Source organism: Acinonyx jubatus, chromosome C1, assembly GCF_027475565.1.
Source record: "Acinonyx jubatus isolate Ajub_Pintada_27869175 chromosome C1, VMU_Ajub_asm_v1.0, whole genome shotgun sequence".
In the NCBI taxonomy this organism is placed as follows: Eukaryota; Metazoa; Chordata; class Mammalia; order Carnivora; family Felidae; genus Acinonyx; species Acinonyx jubatus.
In genome coordinates this window covers 5,759,207-5,782,636 of record NC_069381.1, presented here as the reverse complement: position 1 = coordinate 5,782,636, position 23,430 = coordinate 5,759,207, and the positions used below count along the sequence as shown (strand labels likewise).

The 23,430-nt window shown below is 51.3% G+C and overlaps 1 protein-coding gene across 5 annotated transcripts in view; it reads left to right on the top strand.

Annotated features, from left to right (window-relative positions):
- Window positions 1–23,430, top strand: part of RERE (arginine-glutamic acid dipeptide repeats) — a 418,258-nt gene that overhangs the window by 384,780 nt on the left and 10,048 nt on the right. For all 5 annotated transcript variants that reach the window (XM_027060523.2, XM_027060521.2, XM_027060518.2 and 2 more), the window contains 3 exons: window positions 21,190–21,352; window positions 22,478–22,570; window positions 22,902–23,101. In XM_027060523.2, the coding sequence (XP_026916324.2) occupies window positions 21,190–21,352; window positions 22,478–22,570; window positions 22,902–23,101 (456 nt within the window). The remainder of the gene's footprint in view (window positions 1–21,189; window positions 21,353–22,477; window positions 22,571–22,901; window positions 23,102–23,430) is intronic.

Below are 23,430 nucleotides of genomic sequence, written 5' to 3'. Positions count from 1 at the left end.
GAGAGAGAGAGGGAGAGAGACAATGCAAGTGGGGGAGGGGCAGAGAGAGATGGAGACACAGAATCCGAAACAGGCTCCAGGCTCTGAGCTGCCCACACAGAGCCCAACGCAGGAGGACTCGAACTCACGAACTGTGAGATTATGACCTGAGCCAAAGTCGGATGCTTTACCGACTAAGCCACCCCAGGTGCCCCTACCTTTCATGTTCTTTATGGTAGAATTAGTATTTTCTTAATTTTAGTGTAGTTGAATTTATTTGTCTTTATGATTTGAGTTTGTGTTGTTTAAGGAGTGTTTCTTCATGGTTGTAAAAGCAGTCCCCTGTATTTGTTTTAATTTTAAGAGTTTTACAATTTTGGAGCACCTGGGTGGCTCAGTCGGTTGAGCGTCCGACTTCAGCTCAGGTCATGATCTCACAGTCTGTGACTACAGCTCAGAGCCTGGAGCCTGCTTCGGATTCTGTGTCTCCCTCCCTCTCTGCCCCTCCCCCGCTCACGTTCTGTCTCTCTTTCTCTCAAAAATATATCAACATTAAAAAAAAAAAAAAAAGAGTTTTATAACTTTGCAAAGTGCCTGGGTGGCTGGCTCAGTAGGTTAAGCATCTGACTCTTGATTTGGGCTCAGGTCATGATCTCACGGTTCACGAGTTCAGGCCCCAAGTCGGGCTCGCACTGCCAGTGCAAATCCTATTTGGGATTCTCCCTCTCTCTCTTTCCCCTCTCTCTGCTTCTCTCTCTCTCTCTCAAAATAAGTAAACTTAAAAAAAAGTTTTATAATTTTGCTTTTCATATTTAAGTCTTAAATCTCCTGGAATTGGTTTATTGTGCGTGGTGTGAGGTAGAGGACCGGTTTTATTTGTGTGTGTGTGTAACCAGGCGTCCCAATACCATCTTTTGAGAAATCCAGCCTTTTTTCCACTAATTTGTATTGCCAGGTATGTCAAAAATGAAGTTTCCAGAAATGTGCGAATCCACTTCTGGGTTCCGTTTTGTTCCACTGGTCTGTCTGCTCCTGTATCAGTACCTTCCTGTCTAGCTTTTGAATAATTGTTGATATTTGGTGTGGCACTTCCCCACCTAGTCCTTCTTTTTCAAGAATATTTTGATTATTGGCCCTTTGCTCTTCTGTAAAGTTTTTAGAAGCAGCCTGTCTTGCTCCACAAACCAACCACTTGGGATTTTAAATGAAATTGCATTAAATTGCATCTGTAGATCCTTTGAGTGCTGGGCTTTCCTTATTCCTCCCTTGCCTACTTGGACAGTCTCTCCACACTGTTTCCTGCGTGCCAAGTTGCAGCCTTCCCTTGAGAGAATATAGAATAGATTTCAAAACCTTTGTCTTCTGTGTTATGTCTTTGAGGTAAACTTTGCTTGAAAATCCAACCAGAAGAATTTGGGGCCGCTGTTCAATTTGCTGCCTCCAGAAAGGAAACTCGGGCTCTTTGGGATTTTGCCTTGGCTATGTTTCAGAGCCTAGTTCCGTGGAGTGGGAAGGCTTGCTTGTGTGCAGTGCTGCACGAGCTAATAGGAGCTCATGAATGCTGTTACTATTAGTAATGCCCAAATGCGGGAAGTGTATCTTGGCTTGGAATGAGAAAGGTTCCTGGGAAGAGCCAAGTTTTCTTGGCTCTGTTTTCTCAAGATTTATATAGGACACAACAGTAATTCTTTTGTTGTTGTTGTTGTTGTTGTTGTTGTTGTTGTTGTTGTTGTCTTTCTGACTCCAGGGTAATTTTTAAGGAGAGACTAGTTAACCACAGTATTGCAAGTTTTCTTAAATACACTGGTGTTTTGACTAAATGGGACAGAAGTGCACATTAAATTCATAAAAATTCTTTTCCTTACCTTCTTGGAAGTTTGGAAACTCATTCTCCTTTGCATTTCTTTTGAGTCCTCTAGGCCAATTTGTGTGTGTGTGTGTGTGTGTGTGTGTGTGTGTGTGTGTGTGTTTTAGGGGGAGAAGGGATAGAAGTCTTCCTTCAGGAGATAAAGCTCACCAAGCAGCTGATCAGGCCTTTGTAGGCCTTGAATTTGCTTTGTATTGTGGTGTTTTTATTTTGACACCAGGAACTAGAAGTACAACATTATCTGATATTCTTAAGGGCCCTTTTGGCACCCAGGGAATTCCTGGATCTCCTGTGTGAATTAACATAAAGCAGGATTTAAAACTCTGCTGTAGCCTACCCCACTACTTATTCAGTCTTCTTTAGGAATTGGACCAGCTCTTCCTTGCATCATTTGCAACTCATCAGGGCCTGTGCTTTACTCAAGACTTTCTGAGTAGACCTGACCCTCTGTCCAGACAAAGGGCAAGGAGGCAGGAGGCAGCCTGAGACTCTGGAAGGAGGGGCTCTGCGGCATCATTAAAGACATCAATAGTCAGCTCAGTCATTATGCTGTGACAGGTGTTGGTATTCTTTATTCAACTGTTAATTTATGTGTGTAATCCGTTTTGATTTTAGACCGTGAACATGTTAAATTTTAAAATGCAATTAGAATACTTCAGAAGCTAGGTTTTCCCCCTGTGCTTCTTCTAAAGAACAGCATTGGACCAAGGAATTCTGGGAACAGAAGATGGGAGGACCTGAGACCCCAGTGGCTGGCAGAAAGAGCCCTGCAGGACTGCTCTCGGGCGGGCAGGCCCCAGAGGAGAATGTGGGCAGGAGGGACTCTCTCTAGGCAGAGACACTTTGGGTTCACTTCTGGATTGTTGTTGAAGTGATTGTGGTCATTTTGTCCGTGGAGAAACACACCCATGACCAGCACAGTGATGGCCAGGCGTTCACCTCTGTTTCGCAGGGGCACTGATCACATCCGCTTCTCGGTTCTGCGCACAAGAGTGAGACATTGTTTAGCTGGGACTTCTCAGAATTTAAGTCATGGGACTAAATAACACGTAGCCTGACTTCTTTATTGGCAGTCTGGAATTACCTTCCGGAACAACTGAGTAAAAGCATACAGAGCTGTGCTGTCTCCTATAGCTAGAGGGAGCGAGGGAAATACCTTCAAAGCCTCTGGTTGTGGCATCAGAGCCTTTGATCCAGATCATATGTGACAAGAATTTTTAAGTGCTACTCATCAAGCCAATTTTCCTCTTATCTGGGGTTAGTGTTCAACCTCTTATCTCTGCTCTTGCCTTAAGCAGCTAACACTTGCCTCTTTATTTGCTGCCCTATGTGAGTAACTGTTGAAATGATTGCTTGAGTTCCCAGGGGAGAATCCCTACTCTCCTTATTGACACTGTGTGGGGGTGTGGGTGCTCTTAGTAGCCCAGGGCTTCCAGAGCGGCACATCACAGCACCATCCCTGTAGGGAGAACACTGCCACACCAGTGTGTCTTCAGGGGACAACTCTGCTATCTGTGTCCACGCGGAACTCAGGGATAGAGCGAACTTTACAAACGTCCTGGTTCACCCCATCCCCTGACTACACAGTAGAAAGACAAGCACACAGTGGACTAGACTGTAGAGCCCAGGCCCCCTGAGTCACTGGGCCCCAGGGTGTTTCGGGGTGATATAGTGAGTTGCACAACATTTTTTCCATTCTCAGTTCAGCGTCAGAAATGCAGATTCTCTATAGCTTAAACTCCTGAAGGGTCTTCTGAACTTTCTTTCTGCTTAAGGAGTTTGTGATCTAAACCAGTAATTTCCAGTCTGGGGTTTGTGACGCTCCAGTATGTTCCACATTATCATAAGAGAATATTTTTAAAGTTCAGTAATAGAGTTCATTGTAATTAGGTATAATTTTTAACATAAGTATATGTCCTTTGATGTGTTTTAAGAATGGATTTATGGTGTCACGAACTTCAATAATGGGATGTTGCAAGTCCCCCAAGCTCGACCTTTCCAGTCTGTCCATCAAAACTAATTCTATATTGAAGTGTCCAAGGTAGCCAGCTAAAGATTAGCAGGTACGTTATCTTGGTTTTGTTCTCATTCCTGCTGAAAGGTTTAATGATACTGTCTGTTCTCATTCTCTTGCTCATTATCTAAGAGTGGAAAGCTGGGGCTAGGCAGAGAGAAGACTTTATAAGTTGCCTCAATGAGGCAGTTAGGTAACCTAGGTCTCTGTTGTCCTGATGGTTCTGTTTGGGGATTTCAGGGAGAATGCTGACCTCTTTGATCTGTGCTGTCTTCATCCTGTGAACTTGCCCCAAACGCCATTGTCATTCACGATGCCTCACATTCCCATGTTCTCTGGCCTTGTTAAGTGCCAGTAGTTTCGGGAGACATGATAGAGGAAGGAAAGAAAGTCAGTTATGGAGACTATTCTTGGAGAGATTTTTTTTTTAATTCAATTAATTAAAATGGTTCATTAAGTTGAACTTAGCTTTGAGCTTCTAGACCTTTTCCTAAATGGAAGCAGAATAAAAATAATGCGGTCACTTGTTGAGAACATGTGCCAGGCCCCTATTTAGCGCTTTGATCCTACCCACAACTCTGCCGAGGAGAGGGCTGCCATAGAACCACCCCGGTTAGCACAGGAGGGGATAGGGTCTCGGGGAGGCTAGTCAGCCTTCCCTCGGACACGTAGCTGGCGGAGGTCTGGAAAGAACTCCGTACGGGAATAGGGATGCAGACGGAGCCTTTAGTAATGCGTTGCGTTACTAGACTGCAGAGGTAGATTTCGGCTCATTGTAGTGTTTCGGTTTGTGGTGAACACAGGTTCATGGGTACAGATGAGAGGCAGCTGTTTGTAGCAGAAGATGTTCGTGGCTGACCCGGGACGTGTGGGTCTCGTTGGGCCACGCAGCCGAGGTTTCTGGCGTTACCAGGCAGGGCTTGACTGTGTGCTTGCGACTCCGGGGTGGTGGACGTAGCCGACGCGGAAATACGGCCGGTTCATCTCTGAGGCCCGTGTGAGCATTTGAGCCGTTTCAGATCCTTGTTTCTTCTTAAATACAATTGTACTCTTTTCACTCAGTTCCGTTCAATGCTGCTTTTTATGTCAGAGTTTTAAAATACTTAAGGCATTTGCTACTTCCAGAAATACTGAGTTTGTTTGCATTCTCCTGATTAGGACTTTGTGCTTTCTTTGTGCCTGGGGTGCAGTTGCCCTCCGGTCCGCGAAAGGGGCCCGTGCCGGGGCCACCCTGCGGGCTGCGGGCTGTTCCAGTGTCGCACACCGAATGGTCAGAAACACCGGCATTTGCGGACCTGCCGCAGTCTGCCAGCCCCTGTACCGAGTGTGTCCCTCGTATCGGCTCTTCTTAATGTCAGGGTTCAGTGGGCGGGGTGCTGTTGTCTTTCTCTGTCTTCACAGCGAAGAAACAGAGGCCCAGAGGGGTTAGGTAACCTGTCTGAGTGGCACAGCCTGTGGCTGCCTTTCTCATTCTGAGTGCTGTGGTTCGGGGGAGGCGCGCCAGACAAGAAGGGCTGGACAGTCAGTGTTGAACGTTGCTCACCTCCTCTTTCCTTCCTCAGCGGCCCACCCCCATCACTCATACGTCCAGACGTACACACGCACACATGTTTACCATCTGACCAAGATTCCAAGCCAAGGCCCGAGATGGAAAGTGAATTTTTTCATTCACGTGGAGGGAGCTGTGAGTGCCGCCAACTTCTGCTGACATTGGGATCCTTGTGGGCAGAGAGTGGACCGGGGAGCATCGCAGCCACGGGCGGTGATTTCCCCACTGGTGCTTCAGGCCGCAGCCCGGCCGGCTGACCTTTTTTGGCTTTGTTTTCTTAAAGAGTCGTATCGGGACTTCTAATTTGAAAGCATAATCCCAAAGCCACTCGGCATCTGCCTGCAAAAAGCCTGTGTGTGCTGAAGCACTCCCCTCCTGATAACTGAGCGCGGGGCCTGCTTTCACTCCTCCAGGCAGACTTCACTACAGCCATCTTCTTCAGTGCGCTTAACACAGGCCCCAGCCGTTCGCACGTCACAGACCAGGAAACATCCAGCCCTTGAAAAATGGAAGTTGTAATTGTAGTGTCCGAGTGTTCACTTGGACCAGAGTCGGACACCCTTGTTAATTCAAGTTAAGACTCTGCCCCTGGGACAGCGTCAGGCCAAGGCTTGTGCGGCTCATCACGCAAGTGATCCTGGCCTGAGCGAACATCCGCGTGTACATGAGGCAACACTGGGGGACACTTGTTCTCATTTTACATTTGAACATCCCTCGGGACAGGAAATAATTTTCGTTTTTGAGTTACCCTAACAAATGAAGTGGATTGAGGGACTCTTTTGGGGTTGTTTTTTGTTTTTTACTTTAATGCATGAAGTCCCATAGCAGTACTTAATAATCTTGAGGAGTTTAATCCTCATAGCTAATTTCCTATCTGCTCACGTTTACGACAAGTTTGTAAACCTTCACTGAGAGATTAGCAAATTTCTTATTTCTAAAATTGAGAATATATAGTTCTTAGGAACATTGATGACTTTTGATCTGCATATTCTTTGGTCAAGTGTAATTCTGATGCGTGTATGGCTGTGATGCATCTCAGTTCAAATCAGTGAGCATTTGGGGCGCCTGGGTGGCTCAGTTGGTTAAGTATCTGACCCTGGGTTTCAGCTCAGATCATGATCTCACGGTTCTTGGGTTCAAGCCCCGTGTCGGGCACTGGGCTGACAGCAGGGAGCCTGCTTGGGATTCTCTCTCTCTCTCTCTCTCTCTCTCTCTCTCTCTCTCTCTCTCTCTCCTTCTCTCTCTCTCTCCCCCTTCTCCACTCATGCTCTCTCCCTCTCTTTCTGTCTCTTTCTCCCTCTCAGAATAAATAAACGTTTAAAAAAACATTAGCGTTTATTGAGCACCTGTTTCATTCCAAACACTGCTAATTATTGCTGAGGATACAGATTTTAGAGGGACCACATCCCTGTTCACATGCAATTTAGAGTCCAATTGGGAAAAGGAAAAGTGGGGAATCCGGTAATACACTTAAGTTACTATTATCCCAGTTTCAGTGACATACGAGCCATAAAAGGGTCACAGCAAAGTAAGAGAGAGATGGTGTTCGTGGAAAGAGGCTCCCTGTCAGCAAAGATAGTGTGTATGGGTGGCATATAGACTGGGTGCCCTAAAAGGTGCCTGGGATTACAGCAGACAGAGCTGATGGAATGAACCAGCAGCGGCGCGGGTAGAGGTGTTCCAGGAGCCGGCCCCGAGCCAGAAGGCGGCGCCCACGGGAAGGCCCCCAGTCCCCCTTCTCCGAGGGTAAATGCAGTGCGAGATGGAGCCTGCAAAGGTCCCGGCAGACGGCAGAGCAGCCTTTTCAGGAGCAGGCCCCTGAGGGACACCTCCTTGGAAGTTCTGCTCTCTGCCCCGACTTGGGCCCGCGCAGTGGGGCTCCTTGGCCACAGGCTCGAGCCCGAAGTCGTCTCACGGAGGAGTCTTGACCTTTGTGTTCTCTTCCACTGCAGACGGTTTTGACTTCTTTCGGGAAGTGAAGCAATCGTGGATACGGGCCGGTGTCTCCAGCTTTTTAAAGCTGTTGAATTAATGAAAAGTTTGTTGACTTTTTCGAGTTGTTTCTGGGGTCTCACGTTTGAGTAATAAGAACGCAGAGCTCGTCCGTCGGCGTCCCTCCCTTCGTGCGCCTTCGTGTCAGAGGTGGCTAATGTTCAAGAGTGGGCTTTCTGACGGCACGTGGAGCCTGCAGAGGAAAATGCTTTCCTAGAGCAGCCAAGAACGCCTTCCCTTCGCGTCTCAGACCAACTTGGGGGTTGGTCTCAGGCGTTAACTTGGGGGTGGTCAAGGTGCCCTCCTGGAGGAGCTTTGCCTCACCTCTTCCTGCTGTCCCACACATCGGTCCAGGCGAGAAGAAGGCTAGAAGAGTGGGGTGACTGAGGTCGCTGTGACGATGGCATTGGTAGTTTGTCTCCAGAGCGAGAGTCGGCAGGATTTTGAGGCAGACGAAAGGCGTGCTGCTTGGACGTCTGCGCCATGCCGCGCGAGAGGGAGTCGGCCCTAGAGAGCCTTTCCTGCCGTGCAGTTTGCTCCGGAGATCTGGACCCGTCCAGCTTTCCCGCGCAGGACGCGGCCAGGCCGACGCCCAGCTCTCCTCGGGGTGGGCCTGCTGCCACAGGCGCGGCCTCCCCGAGCAGCTGCGTTCACGGAGGGGCCCCCGGGGAGCGAGCCTCCGTGCACCCTTACGGGCTCCACGCTCGCACCCGCACTCACGTCCCGGGCCTCCCGGGGAGAGCCCTCGAGGAGACCCGCGTACCGCCCGGGGGGAGGGAGCCCTCCGAGCCCGTCGCCCACGCTGCGACCGGGGGATCCGCGAGCCGCCTTCATCGACTACGACCCGAACCTCCGGTGGCCCCCGTCGTGTGCGTTTCCTGAATGCGGTGCGCACGTTCGTACGAGTCACCCGGATCAGCTTCCCGGAGACCCTCGGACCACCGGGCCGCTGCGGTCAGAGTGCCTCGCACACCCGCTCATCCCTGGACTCCAGGCTGCGTGACCTCCCGCCCGGCCGTAGCTTCCTGGGCATTGAATGCCGAGCTGGGGGCGGCGCGAGCCTGACGGAGCCTGGCGCTTCCCTGTGGGCGCTGGCCGGAAGGATTGGGGGGACGAGGAACAGGTCTGAGGAGGTTCTTCCTCTGCGTGCTGCTGGCACCTGTCTGTCCCACCCTGTGGTCCTCTTCCTTCGCACTGCACGTCTCCAGGTGGGCCGGCTGTCTGACGTCAGGGCGTCTGTGAGGTGTCCGGAGGTGGGCTGCGTCTCCCGGGCCACGGCGGAGCCGTCGTGACGAAGCCCGGGTGGAAATCTGCCGCCCGGAGCCGCCAGACTGGGGCAGGAGGCTCGGCCCCCGCCGGTAGGGGCCGAGTGTCCACATGGTGGCCAGTGGCTTTACCGCTTGCCCGCGCGGCGGCTCCTCCTTGACGCCTGCTCTTCAATCCCGAACGGACGCTGCTCCTCCCTGCCGGCGACCGGCCCTGTGAACTCTTCTCAAAGCCCGCGAGGTCGCGTCCCGCAGGGGTCGCGCCCGCACCCCTTTTCCCGCCGGCCGTCCGCGAAGCCCAGTCCTTGGGCTCGTGTGTCTGTTCGCTAGGGCTGTGCTGACAGAGCATCCCGGAGGGGGGGGGGGGGACTTAAGCGGTAGAACTCTGTTCTTTCGTGGTTCCGGGGGCTGGAAGTCCACGATCAAGGTGTCAGCGGGGTCGGCTTCTTCTGAGGCCCCCTTTCCTTGGCTGGTAGACGGCCGTCTTCTCCCTGTGTCTTCACACCGTCTTCTCTGTGTGCCCATCTGTCTGCAGATTTCCTCTTCTTGGAAGGGCACCAGTCATAACTGCGTCAGGAGCACCCTCATGACCCATGTTAGCTAATCGCCTCTTCAAAGACCCCGTCTCCAAACACAGTCACATTCTGAGGTGCTGGGGGCCAGGGCTTCAGCATGCGATTTGCGGGGAAGGGAGAGACACGTAACTCAGCCCTTAAGGGCCTCGTGGAAGGTTGGCTGCCCGCCCCCTCACCCCCTCCCGGGGTTCTTCTTCCACGAGCCGCTAGGACGGGCGCTCGCCACGTGTGTCAGATGGGTAAGACCTGAGCACAGGTTTGGTTTGCGAGCTTGTCTCGATCTCTCTAAGATCTTTGCCTTAGGTTAAATCCAAAATTCAGGCCAAAGAGAGGACACGTTTCACATCTGCATCTAAGGAGGATGTAAAGCTGTAATTGTGTTTTCGTGCTTCGAAGGGTAATCTTCGCCTCTGTTCTTTTTATTAAACAAATGTGATACGGTGACAAAATTAAATACCCCTTCCCCTCCTTTCTTTGTAATGAGGAAGTCTGTCCTTTATTTTACAATTCGACTTGCAGAAATGGATTGTACTTGATAATTTGCTGTGCGTCCATAAAAACCATAAAATATAAGAAGCAATGTTGCGAGAGTGGCTGTTCTCATTTCCTGGCAGTCATTACATGCTTCCAATACAAAAACATTTTTCTCCTAACTGTCCGTTCTGAGCTCAAAAATGGATCTCCCTCCAGCCCCTGTCATTCAATTATCACCTCGGGAAATGCACAGATATAACTGATGATCCCTTTAAAACGTCCTGCAGCATGCCATCCTCTCTCATCCTTCATCTTTTGTCCTGTTCCCGTCATTAAATGTTACATCGCCAATGTATATTTTATAGGGTGACCCTGGCGGTGTCACTTTGATACTGTGCAGGGACAATAAGATTGCACATATAATGAAAGGCCGATAAATAGAAAAATGTTTACGACACGGAGAATGGTGCTTTTAACAGTTTTATGGCTTTCTCTTTTCCTCTCTTCTCTTCTCCCCCTTTGCTGGTAGAATTGTGGTTTTGTTACAGAACGAGAAAACATTAAGAAGGGCGATGTGGTAATAGAACCGACAGCGGTGAAATCCCACTTGCCCTGTTGCTGAACTCCAATAAAATGAATTCAGGAAATAATGAAGTATTCGGCTTATAGGAAAGAAAACCGGTTTCAGTGAATGAATTCTTGGGGGTTCGGGGAACCCTACAGAGAAGACGCGATTCTTCGCGTGGGCGTTATTGTACTTAAAATGTGAAGTCTTCAACGGCTCCGTAAAACCAGGGATAGAAGCCCCCGAGTGGGCCCTGGTGTGTGGGTCCCATGTTAAGTGAAGGCCAGTGTTGTCGCTGCATCGGGACTGCCCAGGCTTCTGTGCCACAGGCTGGTGTAGGCACTACACGGGGTGGGTTTCAGGCTGGGCCTTAGACGGATTTGTGATGGCCGTGACTCTGTCTTCAAGCAAGTCATTTCCAAATCTGTTTTCTGTTTTTTATTGCTGCTGTTCTTGGCTAAGTGGAAGAATCTTCTACGTGTTGCTTGACTGGTAGGTGTCTTAGTGGAGCTGCTTGGAGAGGTGGCAAGGCGAAGAGGTTCAGGAGACCACCCACCGGCCCTCGAATCATCTCCGTGGTTTTGAGCACACTTCGAATAGATGTGCCCCCTTCGAATAGATGGATGCTTCCTGCTGGAAGTAATTTGGAAAGATGCTTTGTACCATATTCAGAAGCCATTTTTTGAAGGACTCTGCTTGATCAAACTCTTCACCTTCCTCAGAGAAAGAAGAGTTACTGCTTTTAGGTCAAGAGGCCTGTGAAGGTCACTTGCTTGGCACATCTCTGTGACATACGCAGCCTAGAGCCAAAAGTAGGCCAGAGGGCTTTGTCCATAGCGGAAGCCATTGGATGGCTTGAGGCGTGGCCGGCAGGTTGTGAGGGGTGCTCGTGGCCGTGGGCTCCCAGGGTCTGTCTGGTACAGTCCTTGGAGCTTCTTCCTGGTGTGGGAAGTAGAACGTATTTGTCTAGGCTCGTGCACAATTCTGATTGTGCACTGTGCCAACCAGATGTTTTTCTGAACCTGGTACCCCGGCTTCGGGCAGGTGTGGTTCTGTACTTCTTGGGTGCGGCATTGGGGGGTGGGGGAGGTGGCTCCGCCCTGGGGTGGGAAGGCCAGCCACCCATCGTTATCAGGGACGCACAGTGCCTTCGTTTGCTTTTCTTCCTAAACTATTCAGGGTCCATTGAAGAGGTTTAAGATACTCCCTAGGTGAAAGATAACCCAGATTTGAGCCTCTGGCTTTAAGAAATACATTGATTTCCCCTTAGTTCATAGCAGAGTGGTTAAGAGCATAGGACTCTGGAACCAGACTCCCAGGGCTACCATTTGAAGCTGTGTGAGCTTGGACACATGGCTTTGTCCCCTGTGCCTCGGTTGAAAGCAAGGATGATGCGATTTATGTGTTAGGGTAGCCAAGAAGATGACGTGTATATTAAGGAAAACATTTATTGTGCTTAGCTCTCATCATTGCAGATTTCATAAGCCCGGTGAGAGGTGATTGGTGGTCTATAAATCTGCTGAATGGGGAAGTGGCATTGGATTCCTAAGTCCACCCTCCTGTCAGCCCGTGACCCCCACTTTCAGAGCACTGCTTCTAGACACCGCATGCACGTGGCTTACGTTTTCACGGGCCCGTGGAAAATGAACTAAAAATAAGAACAGTGTAGTCATTCTTCATAACGCTGGATATCAAATTAAGGAACTTTTCTTATTTGGATAGAGTCTGTCTTTTCTACTTCTTTAGAGCTAAAGTGTCATTTCTTTTATGAAATAATGATGAGATCAAGAAGCAGTTATTTTTAATGACCTTATTTGGCAAAATAAAAAATCAGTGATCTGGTGTCCATTTCTCAGAAGTTAATTTTTTTAGAGTTAATTTCAGGTGAATTTTTTTTTAATATTTATATATTTTGAGAGAGAGAGAGAGAGAACGAGTGGAGGAGGGGCAGAGAGAGGGAAACACAGACTCCAAAGCAGGTTCCAGGCTTCGTGCTGTCAGCACAGAGCCTGATGCGGGGCTTGAACTCACGAACTGTGAGATCATGACCTGAGCTGAAGTTGGATGCTCAACCGACTGAGCCACGCAGGTGCCCCAATTTCAGGTGAATTTTAATGCTCAGGGAATACTCATCTCATCAAATGTTTACTGAATACTGAAGATATTCAAGATACTGCCCTAGACTTGTGGGTATTTGCCAAGGAAGTAGGCACAGACTTGGGGACATTAGGTCACTCATGGTTACGGTTTGGGGCACCTGGATGGCTCAGTTAAGCATCCAACTCTTGGTTTCAGTTCACAGTTCGTGGGTTCGAGCCCCATAATGGGCTCCGTGCTGAGAGGCGGAGCCTGCCTGAGATTCTGTTCTTTCCCTCTTTCTCTGCCCCTCCCCCCATTCATGCTGTCTCTCTCTTCCATTCATGGTTACAGTCCAAAGGAGAGCCTGTGAGTACCAGGAGAGAGACAAGTGTGGAAAAGTTCAGGTGTGCAAATATGATGACCTCAGGGGCTTGGGGAGGAGAAGGAAGGCTTCAGGGAGAAGATGGCATCTGTGGTGACCTGAGCCCTGACTGGTGAGGACTCGGATCCAGGCACTGAGGGGACAGCAGACTGGCCGTCGTGTTTGGCACAAGCCAAGGGCTGTGAGGGTGGGGAATGTGGTAGAAGGGTCTTCTGTGGCCAGAGGGAAAGGCCCGGGAGAGGCAGCAAGGCAACTGGGCCTTTGTTCTGTTGGTCTTGAGGAACCTGGAGCCTTCACTGTGTGGAGAGGGAAGTGACCAGGTCAGAGCTGGGCTTTGGGGAGACTGAGCATCTCTGTGGGAGAGGACAGGCCTGCCTAGGAGCTTGAGTCTGGACATCTGAGTGGAGGGGAGGTGTGGGACCAGACGGAGAATCCACAAGTGGTCAGCAACTGAAGCAACATCGAGGTTAGGAAATCTCGTTACAAGTTTGGCTAAACAGAAAAATATCTCTGTTTCAGTTTCGCCACAATGTGTAAACAAATAGTGGTCATCATTATTTTAAAAAAAAGACAATTCTTTATCCTGCACAACTAGGATTTTTTAAAGAGAGGTTGGGGGAGTGCCAGTTTCCAGAACATCTCTGTGGGCGTCTTAGCGTGGCCTCTTACAACCTGTTCAACCCAGGAGAGCGTCACCCGCTTCGAGTCCTCTTTCTCCTCCCTCTCCTTCGCCCTGCCCCCGAGGAGCCGGAGGTGGGTAGGGGAGATCGCCTCGCCCAGACGCAGGCTGCCTCCTCGCCGTCGGGTCCTCTCGCGTGGCACGTTCGGTAGGTGCTCCTCCAGCCTCTTGCTCGCGGAAGGCGGTGATTTCTGCCGTGTGCCTTCAAGCAGATCGTCATCCTGTCATGTGCACTCTGAGCCCACAGAGTCGGTGTTTAACGATTAGCAGCAGAGCCGGCTGACGGTGTCGGGGCTCCGTCAGGGATTAGGGGATTCGGTTGGTTAACAAAAGAAGGAGCCCAGGAGAGCACCGCTTTAATTACCAGAGTCGATGCTGGAAGACGACCAGTTGCCTGCTGGAAAAAGATCCGTAAAGGTGGCCGCTCCTGAACGTAGCTGATGGCGCTACCCGGCACCGGGCTCCTCACCTGAGCTGTTCGGGACACTCGTCAGCTCCAGCCCTGGAGTCCTCGGGGAGCGAAAGGAAAGAATGACTGGTACAGGAGCCTGTGCCAGGAAATTTTACTGACTTGCTTCACGACCCTCGAGTTAGTTTTGGCCAAGAAATGCAGCTGTGATTCCCAGGCAGAAGTGGTTGTGGATGTCAGGGCCCAAGCTCAGCTGCAGGGTCAGAGCACGCCGGTCCGAGGGCTCCCCAGGGGCCTGGAGCGCGCGGGCTTGCCCGGACCCGCTCCAGGAGCCGGGGCCACGTTCCCCTGTGGCCTTGACCGCCCTTTGGGGCCCCGGCTTGGGGAATGAAGTCTGAGAAACAGCTCCGTGCCATGTTCCCTTCTCCCTCCTGCCCCTTCTGCGTCTGGGACCTTGTTTTGTAACTAGTCATTGCCTACTGGAACTTCTCTCTGGAAAAACACACCTTCTTTTAATAAAAGGGGCTGGGGCTTTAGATTTCTCCATTCCATCCAGCAAGGGCGGGTTTCTTTACTTCTCTGCCTGGACCACCAAAGAAGGGACTGGATGGTAACTGAAGGGCATCATCCTTCAAACAGAGTTTTTGCAGCAAAACACCTTGATTGTAACCAGCTGTGCTTTCGCATGCAGACTTAAGGGAAGGTGTGGATTGGGTGGAGATCATTTAAGTGTACTCTCTCTCGTATTCATGTTAAAATATTTATCTAGCATTGGAACAGTTAATAAGAGATCTTAAAGAATCAAAATAACTTCTCCTAAACGCTTACTTTCTAACCCCTGCAGTGGGGTGTGTCAGTTGTGTGCAAAGGTATGCATTTGTCAGCGCTACCACACAGTGGGTCCTGTCCCGTCACATCAGCAGACAGGGGCAGGCGGGCTTGAGGGGCCTGAATGGCAGCTTCAGAGAAAAGCTGTATTTCTAATGCCATGATCCATGTGGAGGATGGCTTCTAGGCCTCCTCCCCACCCCTGCTGCCCCTCTGTTTTGAGTACGTGGTACCTGGCTCCGAGAGGATGCCTGTTGACGCTTTGGTGGAGAAGAGGAAGTTAGCAGCGGCTGTCCCTCCTCGGGGGGAGGAAGCATTGATGGGTGGCCTCCGCTGGGGACCTTCTGTGGCTGGTGCCTGGGCACTCGCTACGGTGCAGGGACCCAGATAGAGTCCTTCCTTCCTTCGTCCCTGCCCCTCCTGTGCACGTACCAAGGACTGGTTTGTCAAGGCCTTCCTTGGCCGGACTGAGGCCAGCGGGTGTTAACCATTTTTCCTGCTGGTCACGGAACCGCACTGCGAGAATGGAAGATACAGGAATAGGGCCCTGGACACCGAATTGGGTGAGAGAGAACCCAGGGAGTTGAGAGCTTGCTGCTGTGCTCAGTTCAGGACAGACCTGCCCCCCAGTGAGCCCTTGACCCTCGCTGTGCTTACAGTGCCTTCTCGCTCTGCCATCTGTCCTGTGCCTTCACTTCCCCAGGGTCCCTTAGAAGACACATAGCTTATCTTACTTTAAAAAATACATGCGTGTTTGTGTGTGTGTGTGTGTGTGTGTGTGTGTGTGCGCGCGCGCGCGCGCGTCAGGCTGGACGGGTTACAGGTTCCGCTCCCGTAGCGTTGCGGTGCCTGAAGGAAGGAAATAGTCTTGTCTGCGGGCATTGTTTTAGCCAAGTGGCTACAGGCAAATTAACCTGCTGGTCAGACGGGAAGGAGACCCAGTCGGGTTGTCCCCTGCTGCAGGGCTGCGAGCTCCCACCTCCAGCCCCTGCCCGCCTCTGCTCTTACACACACGCTTGCGGTGGGATGCTCACTCTGGACCCTGGGACGCGTCGCCAGTCTGACGTTCACCTAGACGTACCAGCAGAACTTACCTGAAGGCTGCCAGTAAGTGCTGAGCAACCCCAGTACCCCTCACTCCCCATGCTTCAGTTCAGGCTGTCCGGGCCGTGGAGCCATGAAGGGAGCGGAGCGTGCCCTGCCATTTTATGTCGGGCGAACTTGATGGACTCACGGTCTAACACGAGGCGACACAGAAGTACAATGGTGACCGGGGAGGAGGAACCAATTGTCCTACTGATTCCAAGTGGTGGAGCCCAGGAAGCTTCTGGATCACAGGAGTGGCTGTGATTGAGCTGTCTGCTGGTGCCTGGAGCCTTTTGTCAACCTGACACACTCTGTCTCTCGTCCCAGCCCCCACCCACCCAGATAGAGGGCTGCACAGAGCATCTTATACCTCCCTTTTCCTTCTGTCCCCACCCCATGTTTGCTTTTGGATGGAAAATCAGAGAAACCTACAGGGGCCCGCCCCCTCCCCCCTCACTGGCTTGTCTGGGGAGAGGACCTGCTGTGCAGAGCCTGCCTGGGAGGGAAAGCCGGTGCCTAAATCCAGGAGCAAATCTTTTCTTGCCATCGGCTTTTTGCTTATGACCTGTTGGGAAAATCCAGCGCCCCTGCCCCCCCTTTCACACGCTGCAGAAAAGGCGAAGAGTTGGAGAGAGAGAGAATCCACTAAATATAGACCAGTGGCTTTAAGCGCTTCTCTTGGCGAGCACTGCAGCCCATAATGCTGTCGACCGGAGAGGACGTCGCCCCCTCTCTTTCCCTTTTTGGCCCAGGCACTAACCCAGTTTAGTCGCTCGTGCCGTGTGCAGTTACAGCACAGAGACGGGAGGTGTGCTGGCTGCGAGGCCTTGTCGCGAGGTGGGGGAGAGCCCCGGGAACAAAACCGCCACCGCGGCCGTTCGTGTCCGCGTTTATGCCTCTGTGTCCGCTTGCAAGCAAAGGCGGGAGCTCATTTGCAAGGCTGCCTTTGTGGAGCTGCCTTTTGATCGATGATTGCCTGTGTTAATGTTTCAGCAAGCTATTGATTTCTGCAACAGCTTTTGTTCCTGAATTTATGTGCAGCGGGTCTCTGCAGCACACACTATGCATGTTTGATTAAAGTTCAATTGACTTCGTTCCTGGTGAGGCCTCTAGCTGCCTCATTCCCTGTTTGTAGAACCAGACCTTTTCCCGACATGTTCTTTTGTTTGTGCTCAAGACCTAGCCACCCATGCAGTCACCAGTATGCTGTTTCTAATCCGCCTAGAGTCGCTCCGTTCCAGTGTTTAATCCCTTCGTAGACGGTACAGTGCTTGAGAGGCAGCTAATAAAACCTGGCCTGGATTTTTTTTTAAAGTTAACTTCATGGCTGTGTAATTGGTATGCATGGCATATATACGGTAAAAGGACACCCACTTTAAGCGCAGTGAGGGCACCCACCGTTCAGGGAGTTTGACGACCGTAAACCCGCGGGGCGTTTGTGGGATTTATTCTTTCACCCCGAAAGGTTTCCTCATATTCTTTTATACGCAGTTTCCTATTTCTTGTCCTCTGGACTCTGGGCAACCACTCGTTTACTTTTTGTGATTGTAGATTTGCCTTTTCCAGAACAGACCCCCACAGTCTGTGCTTTTGTGTCTGGCTGCTTACAGTCAGTGTGATGTTTCGAGGTTGAACCGTGTTGTCACGTAGATCAGTCGTTTGCCTTTTTACTACCAAGTAGTATCTAGTAAGTGGATGCACGGTGATCTGTTTCTCCCTTCTCCTGTTGAGGGGTATTGGGATAGTTTCCAGTTTGGGGTGGCAAAGAGTAAAGGTTCTCTGAACGTGTTTACGTGGAAAAGTCTTAGTGTGAGCATGCTTTTATTCTTTTGGGTAAACACCAAAGAGTGGGATCAGCTGCTGGGTCATATGGTAAATGTTTAGCTTTGTAAGAACTACCAAAGTTTTAGAAGTGGGTGAACCATTTTATATTCCCACCAGCCATGTATGAGAGTTCTAGTTGCTACCCCATCTTCCTGAATTTTGAAATGTGTAGTTCTCATTTTCTGAACTGGTTTTAGGCCTGTAGTGGAGGGTCCTTCTGGCTTGGTCGTTTGATCCCTGGTACTGAGAAAATAGAATGTGTTCTGGACTCTTTTTCTTGTCAGAAGGCTGTTCTTTCCTTCCTTTTTTTTTTTAAGGTTTATTTAGAGAGAGAGAGAGAGAGAGAGAGAGCAGGGCAGGGGCAGAGAGAGAAGGAGAGAGAGAATCTCAAGCAGGCTCCATGCTGTGAGCACGGAACCCGACGCAGGGCTCCAGCTCCTGAACCGCGAGATCCTGACCCGAGCCCAAATCAGGAGTCCAACAGCCAACCAGTTGAGCCTCCAGTTGTTGACAAAAAGTTGATGATTATTTCAGTGTTAGGTTTCTTTGTCATGTCCTGCTTTTCTCACATACTTGAGGAAGACACAACACAGCAGGAGTGGAGGTTAAGGTTGGGAACCCGGCTTTTCTTGAGCCTTTTTCTGCCCGGTGTGTGGCGTTAGGCCAGTATCATAGCCTCACTGGACTCTGGCTTGCCCTATTTTAATCTGTGAGTTGTGCTGTCTTCTAAGACCATTTGAAACTCTTTCAGACATTCATGTTTGAGAAATACAAATACATTGAACCTTAACACAGGTTAAAATGGCACAGTTTCACTTACGAGCAGGTTTTTTTTTTTTTTTCATAAATATAGTCGAGTACTGTAAATATATTTTTTCCTCCTTATGATTTTCTTAGTATCATTTTCTTTATTTTATTGTAAGCATGCTGTAAAAAATATATGTAGCATATATAATACGTGTTAATCAACCGTTTATGTTATCAATAAGGTTTCTGGTCAACGGTAGACTGTTTATTAGGTTTTGGGAGAGTCCGAAGTTGTACCTGGATCTTTGTGTCAGTGCCCCTCACCTCCAGTCCCTTGTAACTGTGTGAGTCAATATTGTGTCACAGATCAACGTTGTACAAAGGTGTTAGGGTGGCTGCTTTTTAACAGCCTGTAAGTCAGGCTGAGGTTTGGCAGAGACCCTGCTAGCACCTTCCCACCTGATTTTCTCTCCCATTTTTGATTCCTTCTCTCTCCTGTAGCTTCCCATTTCCTCTTACACCCCAGGCCTTTCTCATCCACTGGCCCCTAAAATGACTTCAGCTAGAGGAGGTGGGAGGAACCACTCTGGGGTCTCACATCCTTCCTTCCAGCTTTGGGATTGGGCCGTGGCTCACTGCACTAGTTGCCCTTCTGAACTGATAGAGCGTGTCACGCTGACAAAGTATTGAAGGGTGACAATGACTTGCCTTGGCTTCTGTTCTGTATTTTCTCATAGGAGGACCAGCGTCAGATCAGTTTTGTATCCGCACAGGCCTCTTAATCCCCCACTGGGTGTCTGGGTTTGTTCCCTCCAGCCAGCCAACACCAGAAGATCAGTAGAGGATAAGTGACTTTCCAAGTCGGGAAAATGGGAGATAAAGAGCAGGAGCCAGGAGCTTCTCGGATGATGACCTCAGGGGCTCGGGACGCTCCGGTCACCACGGGGACAGTTGTAACCTACGTTTGTAGAATAACATGTGACAGACAAACAGGTCAGAAATCCAAGGGCATTTCCTACATTTTCCCTTGTTCAGTTACTGTCTCATGGAACTGGAAAGGGGGTGGGGTGAGCTTGTAGATTTGCCTGTGCTCGTCCTTGGTGGCTGGCTCCTGGCCTCCCTTGGCCTGGGGTCATGCTTCATCTGTTAACTATTGGCAGTCACTAGCATTTTGCTGAGTGGCACTTGGAAAGACTGGAACCTATCCACAGCTCCAAGAGATACATGCTATGGACCTGTGGAAGCCAGTCAGAAGTTCCTCTGAACCACAGGCTCCTTTAAGGGTCTGGCAACAGCTGTGGCCCCACTTCTTAGAAAATGCACAGGCATAGAATCCAACTCTGAGCAGTGAGCACTCAACACGCGCGGGTTACCTGCTTTGCAGAAGCCGTTTCCCCACTTAAAACCTGCCCCCTTCTCTTCAAACTGACTTCTCATCGTGTTCTAAGGCCACTGCTTCTGGGGGGTGTTTTAATGAAATCTCGTCTAATGGGGTGCTCGGCAATCACAAGAGTTTGTCGCCTAGTATCTGCGCTTATCTCCTTCAGTCTCTCCAGCACTGGCCTTTCCAGCTAGATGGATCTCAGGTCACCGGAGAACAGAATCTCTCGCTCTGGCTCTGGCTCTGGCTCTCGGCTCCTCCATTCACAAAGCAGTGAGCCTTCCATGAGGCTAAGTGGTGCTCTGGCCAAGTGGCTCCAACCTTGGGGTACGAGTTGCTCCCAGGCTGACTTCCAGGATACACTGGTCCACCAAGTTGATTGTCCACAGGATTGATTCAGTTAGAGAAGATCAGTGTGATCTAGGCACTCTCACTGCTTTAAGTGTTTTTGGGGTTTTCTTCCTCTAATTCCAGGTGAAGATACTTTATCTTGGGATGTTTAAGAAATTGGTCTTTGTCAGCCAGGGTTAACCAAACGTGGCACAGGGGCAGCAGAAGTGCCCCTTTTTAATGGTTGCATTTGGGTTCATATCCCCTTGCTGTATTTTTTAAAAAGCTGTCTTGCCTGCCTTTCTGCTGGGCCATGAAAACCTTAAAGACCGACCTTGTGGGGCACCTGGGTGGCTCAGTCGGTTAAGCCTCCCACTTTGGCTCAGGTCATCATCTTGCAGTTCGCTGCTTCGAGCCCCGCATCGGGCTCTCTGCTGTCTGCACAGAGCCCGCCTCTGCTGCTCTGTCTCCCTCTGTCTCTGCCCCTGCCCAGCTCGTTCTCTTTCTCTCTCAAAATTTAAAAACCAAAGACTGACCTTGTGACATGTGGCATTTCAGCTCTGCATCAGTGCCCCTGTGTACGTGGCCCTCAGGCGTCACCTTCAGGATTTTGTACCAGCGTGTCCCACTGCGGTCACTCAGACGGGCGGAGGCCGTGGGGCAGTTCCCCTGGGTGTGGGGAGAACTCCTTCTTTCCTGACCCCGGCTCCCCACCACCTGAGCGCCTGAATTGTTGGGGTTTTTCGGAGGGGGAGAGGGGTTGTTTCTGGAATAGCCTAAGTGGCCAGGCGTTCCCTTGTCACACCTGTATGATTTCAGTGCAGTGCGGTGAAGAAACCATCTGCGCACACACGGTTAGCGGGCAGGGATTTTCCCTTTCCTCGGTTGTTTATTGCTGTACCTCCATGCTGGCGTCTGGCACATGGCAGCTACTCAGCAGGTACTTGTTGAATGAATGAATGTTCTAGATATCTAGAGGTTCTGCTCCCCTGGGCTGAGGGGACAAGTCCAGTCCCCCTCACGACTCAGGAGCAAAGCGACCTTTGCGCGCCTCCCCGGCACAGCCGATCCCAAGTAGCTCCTGCTCCTGGCAGAAGAGGGCGCTGCAGGGCAGGGAGAAGCCATCCCGAGCCCTTTGTCACCGCCGGCCCTTCTCTCCCGCAGGGGGAGCTGATCACCTTCTATTACTACTGGAAGAAAACCCCCGAAGCAGCCAGCTCCCGGGCCCATCGCCGGCACCGCAGGCAGGCCGTGTTCAGGAGGATCAAGACCCGCACCGCGTCCACACCCGTCAGCACGCCCTCCAGACCACCCTCCAGCGAGTTCCGTAAGTGCGGGGCTGCTCGCTGTCCCGGTTCTGGGCCTGCACTCACAGGTGTCCTTGTCGCAGAGTGGCTTGGGGACATCATGTGTGTGGTGCAGGCGCATGAAACTTGCGCCTGGATGTAGCACTGACTTGGGGGACTTGGTAGGAGAGGTTCATAAATTATTTATGCATTTAAATTTTTTAAGTAAACTCAACATCATTGTAGCTTTTTATAAAAACGTAAGTCTTGACTTGTCCTGGGGTGTTTTCGGTAATTTCAGAGGAGATTTCCCACTTCATGGCGGGTGTTCTGTTTGAGTTACTGTGTTGGTATTGTGTTGGCAATAAGATTCACATTTTCTTCTTTTTCTCCTCTTGGTCCCAGTGTAATATGCAGCATAATTTGATGTTTTCTTAACCTTTTTTTTTTTTTAATTATTTAAAACATTTTCATTTTAAAATGTTTTGTTTTTTGAGAGAGAGAGAGTGCGGGTGGGAGAGGAACAGAGAGAGAAGGGGACGGAGGATCTGAAGTGGGCTCTGTGCTGACAGACTGACAGCAGTGAGCCCGACGCAGGGCTCGAACTCACAAACTGTGAGATCATGACCTCAGCTGAAGTCGGACGCTCAACCCACCGAGCCACCCAGGCACCGCAGATACCTTCTTAACCCGTAAAAGCTGGTGTGCAGCAGCGGGGCCGGTGGTTCTGTCCTGGCCCAGGGCGCTCCGCCTGAGGGTTGCTTACGTGGGACATGCAAACCAGAATCGACCCAGTAGGGCTGGCAGGGGCGGGACTCGGTGGAGAGGGAGCGCCTCGGGACGTCCGCACGTGTCAGGGAAAGCACTTGGACGCACTTCGCCTGCTCCCATTCCCAGTTTGTGGGCATCAGTGCTCGCCACTCCGGGACGCGGGTGTGACGCCAGTCCCCCGAAGTACGGTAGGGCAGACCCTCGGGTACTCCACCCGAGTTTTCGTTCTGATCACCGGCCCTGAGGAATTCAGAGTGGGCCTTCGTGAACACTGCCCCTTCCAGGCGACTCTGGTGGCTCAGAGCCTGGGGCAGGCCACGGGTCACAGGTGGTCCCGGTCTTGGCCAAGCATGATGGTGTCTCCCCCATCCCTGTTGTGTTCCTGCCATGCCCAGTGGACCTGAGTTCAGCCAGCGAGGATGACTTTGACAGTGAGGACAGCGAGCAGGAGTTGAAGGGGTACGCCTGCCGCCACTGCTTCACCACCAGTAAGTGGGGGTCTGTGGGAAGGCGGGGGTGGGGGGCGGCGCTTTCGCTGAGGCAGGCCAGGTTCAGGCGCTTCCAGGTTCGGAACGTCTCGTGAGTCCAGTTGAAGACCTGCCAGGGAGTCCCTGGCTTGACGTCCGCATTGCGCTTCAGGGTTACTTGGGAAGAAGCAGACGTTCGTATTTGTTGTCACTCCCCTGTCGAGCAGTCAGTGTGGTCGGGGTGGAGGTGGCGGGTATTCCTGAAATCCTCTCCCGCCCTGGGAGAGAGCGGCGGGTGTCTGTCCGAGCCCACGGAGGGGCCCCCCACCCGCACCCCTCTTGCCTCACGCAGCCTCCAAAGACTGGCACCACGGGGGCCGGGAGAACATCCTCCTGTGCACGGACTGCCGCATCCACTTCAAGAAGTACGGCGAGCTCCCCCCCATCGAGAAGCCTGTGGACCCCCCACCATTCATGTTCAAACCTGTCAAAGAGGAAGACGATGGGCTCAGTGGGAAGCATAGCATGAGGACACGGCGCAGTCGTGGCTCGGTGAGTCCTCGGGCAGGCGACCTGGGCCGCTTCGGGTTACTAGGACGCCCGGGCTTGTGCCTCCCGGGAGGCTGGGAGGTGACCGGTTTTATGTAGAGGACCAGCCTCCTTGAAGGAGTGATTGGCCCAAAAATACTAGTTCTGTCTGTGGGTCTGGGAAGAGCCTCTGTTCTCTCCTTCCCTCCCTCGTGCCGTCCTCGGGGAGTCAGTGGGGTGTGTGTCCTGAACTCAGCGTCAGTTTCTGGCTCAGTGCGTGCTCTCCAAGTCCCTCAGACCTGCCTCTGGCCCCTGAGCCTGACACCTGCAGTGGCCGTGTCTCTGCTGCCTAA